Source organism: Triticum aestivum, chromosome 1B (genome assembly GCF_018294505.1).
Source record: "Triticum aestivum cultivar Chinese Spring chromosome 1B, IWGSC CS RefSeq v2.1, whole genome shotgun sequence".
Classification (NCBI taxonomy): domain Eukaryota; kingdom Viridiplantae; phylum Streptophyta; class Magnoliopsida; order Poales; family Poaceae; genus Triticum; species Triticum aestivum.
The window spans coordinates 462150971-462160547 of NC_057795.1; the positions used below are offsets into that span (position 1 = coordinate 462150971).

Below are 9577 nucleotides of genomic sequence, written 5' to 3' on the forward strand. Positions count from 1 at the left end.
TGCGTGCACGTAACCAGTCTGTACATCCATCCATGCCTCCCCGACACCGGTTGACCATGGCCCAAATCATCCAGTCTGTACTCCATCGATTTCGAGCTGGATGTACTAGCTACTCCGATGAGGAAATATCTGGACAAGATCTTTAGGCGGAGCCCGACGGCGAGGCGCACACCCCGAACCAACAGCCACACGAACTCCCAAACGCAATCTCGCCAATCCCCATGCTACACGGAGGGGCGGCGCTGCAGCAGATTCCAGATCTATACATGTTCCAGGGCCTGCCAGAGATTCCATTCCACGGACGGGAACGGGATCCGACGGAGAAAACAAAACGGGACGCATGAGCCCAGCACGGCAGCACAAGACATCAATCATTCCTCGTTGCATTTTCTTTAACGGAGCAGCAGTACATTAATCTTACAGAAGAAAAAAGAATAGAATAGAGATTACAAAAATCAGCCGAGGGAGCCACGGCACCGCCACATGCGCGCCAGCTTTACTATACATACAATTCCATTCCATTGTGGGGGCAGGAGGTACAGTAGTACCCTAAAACACTACGTGCTCAACTGCTTATTATCGGTGTGGTGTGCCCCCGGTCCCTCCCCTGCGTGCATCCCTAGGGCTCACATTACACATTTAACTAACCCTGGGAGCAACAATGGCTTATTTACCATATAACAGTAGTAGTAGTAGTAGTACACAATTAAGCATATTAATTTAATTTAATTAATCCAATCCCCATTTGAGAACCCAGCACTGCCTCTCTGGAGCTACTTAATTAGTCGGCCATTTTTTGATTTTTAGAGTGCATTTTTAGAGCAGATTTTCAGGTACGCCTTTTAGTAGGCGCGCCCGCTGTGACGCCGGCGTCGGCCTGGGCCTGGGCCTTGGCCTTGTGCGCGGCGGCCTTGGAGCCGCTCCAGTTCCTGCCCTTCCTCTTGGGGTGCGCGGAGCCGGGCGTGGACCGGGGGATGAAGACGCCGGTGCCCTTGCTGCCGCACTGCTGCTGCTGCTGCTGAGGTTGCTGCTGCTGCCACGTTCTCCCGGCGTCGCCGGCGCTGTGGTTGGCGCCGTAGCTGGCGGCGTGGTGGAACAGCGTGTAGGCCGGTGGCGCCAACATCGACGGCACATGGGGCGCCATGGACATGGAGAAACCCTGGACGATTCCGAATCAAAATCGTTAGCTGTTAGCTGTTGCACATGATGTGATGCGATGCGATCGTGCATGCATGTAGTATGCCCAAGCTTTATTAACTTGCTTATTAAAAGAAAATTAAGAAAAAAAATCCGGTGGCCAATAGCTGTATAGCAGGAGGCGGCAACTAGCTAATTAAGGTTGCTACTGAACTCATGGCAACTTGCGTGCATGCAAAGATTTCATCTCAGCGCTGCTCGATCTTGTCACGTAGCAGGGATTTTATTCTTTAAAAAAATAAAGTACTGCAAACATCATATTTGGACGTAGAGAAAAGAAAAGGGGAGGAAACAGCAAGCATGCAGTACGAGTCGCATGATGAAGGGTTTGTGTGCAAGCAATATGGAGTAGATAGATCGGAGGCTAAGCAAAAGTCCAAAGCAACAAGGATCACTTGGTCGTATGCAACATGATAAGTGTTCGGACGATCGATTCTGCTCCTACTATACTAGTTAAAAACAATTGATTCTTTGTCAATCATGCAGGGTGAGTGGTGACCGTGCTACTACTAATTGCCACCGTCTACGTATGGGCGACGGTAACTAATAAACTGATTACTTAACCGGGCGGTTAAAAGTAGTAGTAGTAATCTTTGGAGCGGTAAAGTACGTGGTAATTACGCACCGCATGTTAGAGAGAGGGACATGTGCGGCGACGACGCGGATCGTCTACAGCCATGTGTACGTGGGGTTGCGTGGGAGGGCGTACCTTGCAAGCTTCTACTTCAGGAATGGGCTAACGAGAGGGACATGTTTCTTTCTTTGTGCTTCTGACCATGAGTGAATATCACTAAGTGCACTGCACGTCTGACCCTTTCCTGGCTAATTAGAGCATCCGGGTTAGTAGAGCGAGCAGATTAGTTGCTCTCTACTTGTTCTATTCCTGCTCTCGCCGGGAAAGGTACTACTCCTGCTGGTTAAGGTGATGCCAAGCTCACTTGAGAACTTAACACAACAAAGAGTGCTTCTCACACACAACTCTTTCGGAATTTCGGTGGAATTAATGCAATCCAATCCAATCCAATCCAATCCAAGCAGGCTCTTTATTACTAGGAGGCTTAAGCAAAAAAAAGGCTTTGTCCGCCGTGGCAGAGGGCCTTGGGGCCCCACCCCCGGAGCAGGATTTGGCAATGGCAACTTGCAAAAATGGTCGATTTCACACAAAAGGTGCTTGGTTTCCTCTAAATGCACCAGCTGTCATTCACTGACGTGCGCACGAAAGGTACATCCATGCGCGGCCATGTAAACTCCTGGCTGGCCGATGCTTATCCATCAAAAATTCTGCGCGTAAACAAAATTCTGCGCGTACGCTCATGCAACTGGGCCAGCGACAGGCAGCCACTCGATCCCCGGATCCACGCCACGGCCATCTTAATCAACCACTTATAACTAACTGGCATAATCCACAGCGGGCGGTGTAGCAACAACACATAGCGCCTGTGCACATGAGGATGCTAAGTAATATTAGTGGGACAAGACGGTTGCTTATACTAACTGAAGAAGTCTTGACATGGTTGGAGACCACGAACGACATGGCCGCTCATGCATAAGTTGCCTTGTCTTCTTCGGCTGTTCCACTTTTAATCAAGGGAGTGGAGGGGAGGGGAGGGCGAGCAGAAAAGTATGGTTTGGTGTGATTTGATTTGATTTGGTCGTGTGTGCAAGCGCAACCATGTCATGTGGTCATGCTAGCCGCAACTAATAACAGGTACCAAGTTGGTACAAGCGCCACCAACTAACTACCAATCGAGGAGAGAAGCCCCTAGCCAGCCAGGCCAGCTGCAAGAACCTAACAGAAGCAGAGCTAACCCACCCGATCGATCGAGCAAGCGAGCTCAGTAGCCCACCATCACCACACACGACATGCATGCCCAGCGGCGGGAGAAATGGCAAGACGGAGCAGTAATAAGCCAGGAAGTAAGTAAGTAAGTAAGCAACTCACCGGTGGGAGGTGGACGGCGGCGGGGAACTGCGAGGCGGCGAAGTCGGCCTCGTCGTCGTCGGTGATGAGGAGCGAAATCCGCTTGCTGAGCTCCGCGAAGAAGACGTCGTCGTCAAGCTGCATCTCCACCTCCATCTCGCTCCTTCTCTTTGGGCTGAGCTTGCTTGCTTGCCGGAGCTGGAGCGGTTGCTTAGCAGCAGAGGACGGACGGAGAGGTGGAGCAGGGGAACAGAGAGAGAGAGGCCTGGTGAGCTCGGGCGCAGGGGGGCGCTTTAATAAGATTTTTCCAGGGCAAGCTCCCTCGGGGCTGGGTTACGGTGGGGCCGGTGGAGCAGTTGGCCAATCCCTAGTTGGAAAGGTCGTGGGGCCCACGAATGTGCGGGCGCCTGCCGCACACACAATCTGGTCTCTGCGGTGAGGTGCGCCCCACATCATCGCCGGAACACACGGGGGCCCCGCTCGTCAGGCACGTGGAGCCGTTTTATTTCTCTACTACAGTACATTACTCCGCTACTCCGACCCCAAAGGAAAGGGAAAAAGGAAAAGTAACTCTGCTCCAGGCACGAATTGCGGATGGGGGTAGCTGCGTGCGATCACGGTGACGATCGAGGAGCTAAGCTACTGGATCCACTCTATCCGTTTCTGTTTCTGGTGAGACAGACGGACAGGGACGACGGATTGGATGGGTTGGACGGGCGGCGCTCCACGAGTTCGAGCCGTGATCGTTGCAGACACCGTTCGTTGTCGAGCGAACGGTTCCAACGCCGAATCCATCCGCACAGTGTTTTCATTGGATTGGATCATCGGAATCCCAGGAATGAAGTCTGGATCCGGTGACGCCCGCCAGGGTCGCCGGACGGGCGCAACCAATCCTGTGGCCTATGGGCGCGAGAGAAAGTGACGGGTTGTTTATTAGTATTATTATATTAATAATTAAGCGCTGCATTATCTATCCTTCTGCTGGATGGAATGGAGTAGAGGATGAGGAGGCTCCGGCGCCGAGTTGGCCACCGAAGCCAGCCGCATCGCGAAATCCGGGCTTCACCGCCGCATCGTCCGCTGGCTCTGCCCGCCTGCCCACATGGCCGCCACGGCCGCCCGTCCTCTTCGGCCTGTCAGTCAGTCCCCGGACGCCGGGGCCCGCCAACCCTTTCCTTTCCTTTCTCTGCACCTGCGAACGAATGAATGAATGACCGCATTCGCATCAGCATTCAGCAGGCAGGCTGGGGCTGTACTGTGAGCCGGGCTGATCCAAACACAGCACGATTCCCGAAAGGCTGGCCATGTCGCGCCCCCCTCTCTCTCTCTCTCTTCCTAGCCGTCACGGCAACTCCTAATCAAGTACTAAGTACTAAGTACACCGCCAAATCGCATTTAGGTCTGCAAATAGTACCGTACAACTACTACTGCTGCTGCTGTTTTGCAGCTGAGGTGGTGGTGGTGGTAATCATCATGGGAGTGGAGAGGGAGAGGGAGAGGGAGATCCATTCCAGGGGTCTACAGGGCGGCAACAGTGGTTCCCATCATGGGCCTGGGCAGGGGTTGGCCGCTGCCCCTCGGTTCCTATCCGAAACCCCCGGGGGATTGGATCGGATCGGATTGGACGAACCACCTAGCCAGCCAGCCAGCCACCGAACCGGCGCCGATCAAAGGCAGCGCGCGCTCCACGTCCTGCTCCTCCCACTGGGGCTGTGCCGGGTGGGGGCGGCCGTCCGAGGCCACTCGCTGCCTCCGACACGCATTCTGTTTCCATGTGCACGTTAACCTCCCTTGAGTTTTGATCAAGTTTTGGTGCGTACGTACGGCCACGGGCGTACGGCGAGCCGTTTTTGGACGGGAGGGAGGGGAGGGGCGAACGACTGGTGATGCCGCGCGCGTGCGCTTGTGTGGCTGCGCGCCGCCCTCCTCCCCCGGCCTGTGGGCGGGGCCGTGGTCCGACGCCGACGTAGGCCTTTGGATGTTTGCGCGGCGGTGGCTCGTGTGGTGGAGTAACTTGCAGCGCCGCCGCGGGTGCCGACGGGCGACAAGTAGGGGCTGGCCCGCCGGCAGCTGTGCACGTTGTGTGCAGGCTGTCAGTGACGAGCGACCAGCTTGGGCGAACGTGTGCGGGCTTGCGGCTTGGCTGGCGCTGGCAAGGAGTAGTAGCAACACAGGATGCATGCGGGACTACCTACCTGCAAGTAACGGTGCGTCCGGTTGGCTTGCCGTGTGCCGTGTTGGGATTGTGAGCAGTCGGCAGAGTAGACTTCGTTCAGATTGCTGGCGATTACTGTATACTCCCTCCGTCTCAAAATAAATGTCTTGAGCTTAGTACAAATTTGTGTTAGCCGAGCTGATCCAAACACTGTTCAGTAGCCTGGGAGAGCAGTAGAGTTCCCCTGGTATTTTTGTCCTCTTTTCACTGTTGGTTACGGCTCTGGCAGTGGGAGGAAACGGGGTCAACATCGTCAGAGACGGCGACCCCCAGGGTGTCGACTCAGTCCACACAGGATTCACAGGCAACGAATACATCCTAGTAGTATTAATTTCGGTCCTCTTGCTCAATCTAGCGATCAGCCAACTGAGCTTCTCCAGGATAAATAATAAGTGCGTGTTATTATTTATTTTTGAAAGAAAATAAGAGCATGTTATCAAAACAGGTTGCCGACACAAGTAGTAGCAGCAAAAAATCCACACCAATATGTACACGGATTCACAGGCTTTAGATGCTTTTACATGTTTGGAATCTCCGCCACGACTTTACATTTGTACTGTACAATTCATACTCGTAATTCTCCAAAGACTTTGCCCGCTAACCAGAAACAAAAAGAAACTTCGGGAGCTGATGAAGCCCCATACACCATCATTTTTCAGCTTATTATTCACACATCCTCAGCATGAAGAGCAAACTGTCAAGCAGAAAAAAAATTAGACATTGTAAAATAAAAACTAACATGGATATAATTTTTCAAGACGGTTTAAATTCACTCGATGTCTCTACAATGCGAGATAGTCAGACAGTTTGGTTTCTTGGACCAGAACTTTAGTGTGTCAATATAGGTAGGGAATGCAAAATGATGCTACAGCTTTGACGCTACCAAGTTATTTGCTTTGTCCAGATTCATTTTGGCTGCCCTTCTGACCCGCTAACTGGCACACTAAAAGATACACCACTCCTAATATGTAGTTTCGAGTTCAGATCCACCAAACTAAAGGAAACAAAGGTATTTCCTTGCAGTGAAAGAATGTTGTATGTACAAAAAGGTGAGCAAAAACTTACGTCTGAGTAAAGAATTAGGTCTTTCATGCATTTGTACCCACTTTGGAAAGGAGTCTCTAAATTCATAGCTTCGTATCAGCAAATGCAGCAATGGTGGGTCTGTAAGTTCTTATGGAAGACATCCCACCTAATTTGTTGAAATTTATATGAAGTAGTAACTATTCATGTAATTGCAGAATGCATAACACCCCCAATACCCGCATCTACTTAAATGTGTATAATCATCTACTAAGTTGGCATTCATCGCAAAAGTGATGTGTCAAATCAAGTCCCATATAAAATGACCATAAAGCGTTTAAGCTGGTTCAAGCCCGCTAGTGAGCTTTACACATCTTTCACCACATTAACCTCAGCAGGGTCCTCACACTAAGCAGCGAAGCATGCCTTTGTTCCATGGGTAACTAGAACAGAGTACACTTGGGTTGCAGTATGCCACTTACAAACTCCACAATGATGATGCACCACACAATTAACCAGGCCTACAAACCCAGTAACTGTGCTTTAATTTACGTGCTGAGCCTAAAAAAAATAGTAGGCTATTCTACCATGTATATTGGGAGAAACTTAGCCAGAGCAAGTCTAGTGTATTACAGAACTATAAAGTTAACTCCACACAGAAAAGATGTGTAATGTTATAAATTAACTCAATAAAAGGCATGTTACAAAACTTTGACGAGGGCTGGTTTCGACGAACCATGTCCTAGCTAATAGCTATACCTAGAAAACTACCAGAAACATCAAACACACATAGTTCAAGTGTCAAAATGATAGAGTTAATATTCATTACTAGATCACAACCAACAACATAACTATGCACTTTGAAAACTGATATTGTCTAGAAAGATATGAACAATAAACGACAGAATGCAGCAACAACCATACCAGCATAGTCTTCCTTATGGCTCAGAACTCCTAACTTTGATCTCCATTAGTTTCTCAACAGGCTGTCTGCATATGGGGCATTTATTTGATTGGAGCCTTAGAGCTTGTGCACATTCACTGCACATACACTGTACAACATAGGAACAATCAGATAACAATTAAGTAATGTAAGTGAGATCTGAGAAAGCAAAAGAACTACAGACTACAATGAATTATCTTACCAAATGCCTGCAAGGAAAAACAGCAGTGTCCCTTGGCTCTGTCAAGCAGATAACGCATTCTTTCCCCATGCCATCATCGTCAGCATCAGGAACATCAGCTTCCGTGGAGTTGACAATCCCATATATTTCTTTCAGTTCATAGCGCACACCATTAATCCACAATATTTGCTTGACAACTTTGACTTGAAGATCGTCGTTATGTTTCTCTATAACAGCAAGTGTAATTTGTGCCCGTGTGGAGTTTACTGTTTGACCACCTTCCTCTGGAGATGGAGAAGCTTCCGCATAAACTACCAGTGGGTATACTTCCTCTGAAGGATTTGAAAGCTCATCCAGAGAAAAGAATCCCAGATCAATGCCAGATCCAGAGGGCTGGACATAATTTTGAGCCAATCCTTTCTGGAAAGGTATCTTTGTTGGTGTCTGCAAGTCTGGATACACTGAAGAAAAATTGCAGTCTTTTCCTTCCTTGGCAAAGTAATGTATAACTAAACTGCAATACACAATCATAAGTATAAATATGGTCATTAAACACTAAAGAGAGCTGGAATATTAACCAGATTTGGATTTTATAATATTAACCAGGCTTGAATATGATCAAGCGAAAAGATACAATTTCACCTAGTAAAATGGATTTTATAACTTCTATAACAAGTCAATATGTCATGTACCCACACGAACTAATGTAATATGTTACACCTATGCTGCAGTAGTTCAAAAGGAACTACAATTACAGGTGATGTACAAACCCCGCATACAAAAATTTAAACATCTTAAATTTCAAATAACCCCTCCCTTTAGAGGGTTTCGGTTCAGATTTAGAATACACAAATCGAACAATCCTGTAACTCCATCATTTCTAATCTATCCTTCACATTTGATACAAAGGTGAATAAGAAGTCACTAATTCATGAGATTGAAAAGTTACCCTTCACTGCAAAGATTAAGAGCCTGTTTGGGACTGCTCTACTCCGTAAATTCCAGCACCACTCTCAAAACCACAAACCAAACGGGGTAGCTCCACACTGCCCCACTCCGCAAAAAATTTGAATCTGGGGGATAACTCCGTGTTGTTCGTGTAGCTCTTCAGGAGGTGCTCCAAAAACTCTAGTTTCAGGAGTCCACATGGAGTTGGGACACTGCCACTAGTAAGTGGATAACGGTTTGTTTCTTTTGGCGGACCGGTACCCCACACGCACGCACGCACCCCCACCTTATCCGCGTATCCCTTCATTCTCCTCCACATCACGAACACGGCGCCGCTCCACACCCCTAGCGCCGCCACCGCCACGACGACAACGCCAGCGAGGCGACCACCGGAATGGATAGATCCAGTTCCTCCCACCCCCGGTTTCTCAGCCCCCCTCGAGCCTCCGAGCCACAGCCCAGCGAGGAGGGCCATGGCTGCCCAAGCTTCGGCGTCGGCCGGGCACACCACCGGCACGGTCAGACAACGAGCAGACAGCCACCCCGCAAAACCTGGTCCACGACCTTTCCCACCAAAATTTTGCATTCCTGAAGCTGGAGCTAACTAGAAGCTAAACTCTATGGTGGAGCTGCAACTCCTGGGTGGAACTGATCCAAAGTGGATTTGGTGGAGTGGAGCTGAATTTGGAAGGATGGAGCAGTCCCAAACAGGCTCTAAGCTTCACATAGATCAAGTTTGTGGTATCCAAATTCCAACAAGAGTTTAGCCTAAAATATGTGCTCTAGCCCCCCCCAGGTAAACAAACCCCTACTACTACAGGTCAGCAAGTAGGCAGTAGCTACACAATTTAGACCAGGCAAAACAAATCTAGCCCTGATCTCAGCGTTGGAGACAGCAATCTGACCTGCCGTCGGTGACCGCGTCGAAGGTGAAGGAGACGAGGCGGCGGTCAGGGTCGGCGGCGTCGGGCACGAGGCGGATGGTGTCCTTGCGCAGGTTGATGTCGTTCTTCACCTTGAGCGCCTGCTGGTGGCCGACGAACTCGGGCGGGGGCCCCGTGAGCGCGGGCATCTGCGACGGCGGCGGCTGGGGCGCGGGGTGCCATGGGCCGTGGTACGCGTGCGGGGGCGGCGGGTGGTGGTGGTTGT

General features: G+C 50.1%; 2 protein-coding genes across 2 annotated transcripts; both read right to left on the reverse strand.

Moving 5' to 3' along the window:
- Window positions 1-362: 362 nt before the first annotated feature.
- LOC123131824 (uncharacterized) lies at window positions 363-3421 on the reverse strand. The gene is made up of 2 exons (XM_044551509.1): window positions 3140-3421; window positions 363-1159 (listed from the first exon to the last, which is right to left on the reverse strand). Exons 1-2 carry the CDS (start codon window positions 3272-3274, stop codon window positions 830-832), a joined length of 465 nt encoding a protein of 154 aa, XP_044407444.1. The 5' UTR covers window positions 3275-3421; the 3' UTR covers window positions 363-829.
- A 2294-nt stretch (window positions 3422-5715) lies between these two features.
- LOC123131839 (probable E3 ubiquitin-protein ligase LUL4) lies at window positions 5716-9571 on the reverse strand. Its single transcript, XM_044551533.1, has 4 exons — window positions 9334-9571; window positions 7502-7994; window positions 7281-7408; window positions 5716-6027 (listed from the first exon to the last, which is right to left on the reverse strand). Exons 1-3 carry the CDS (start codon window positions 9498-9500, stop codon window positions 7295-7297), a joined length of 774 nt encoding a protein of 257 aa, XP_044407468.1. The 5' UTR covers window positions 9501-9571; the 3' UTR covers window positions 5716-6027; window positions 7281-7294.
- Between the last annotated feature and the right edge of the window lie 6 nt (window positions 9572-9577).

Excerpts from the sequence above, each read along its gene's own strand:
- LOC123131824 (XM_044551509.1), bottom strand. The coding sequence starts at position 3,274 with ATGGAGGTGGAGATGCAGCTTGACGACGACGTCTTCTTCGCGGAGCTC. Across the intron at positions 1,160-3,139 it reads CCGCCGTCCACCTCCCACCG|GGTTTCTCCATGTCCATGGC; the intron begins GTGAGTTGCTTA and ends GGAATCGTCCAG.
- LOC123131839 (XM_044551533.1), bottom strand. The coding sequence starts at position 9,500 with ATGCCCGCGCTCACGGGGCCCCCGCCCGAGTTCGTCGGCCACCAGCAG. Across the intron at positions 7,995-9,333 it reads GACGCGGTCACCGACGGCAG|TTTAGTTATACATTACTTTG; the intron begins GTCAGATTGCTG and ends TGTGTATTGCAG. Across the intron at positions 7,409-7,501 it reads TTTTTCCTTGCAGGCATTTG|TGTATGTGCAGTGAATGTGC; the intron begins GTAAGATAATTC and ends TATGTTGTACAG.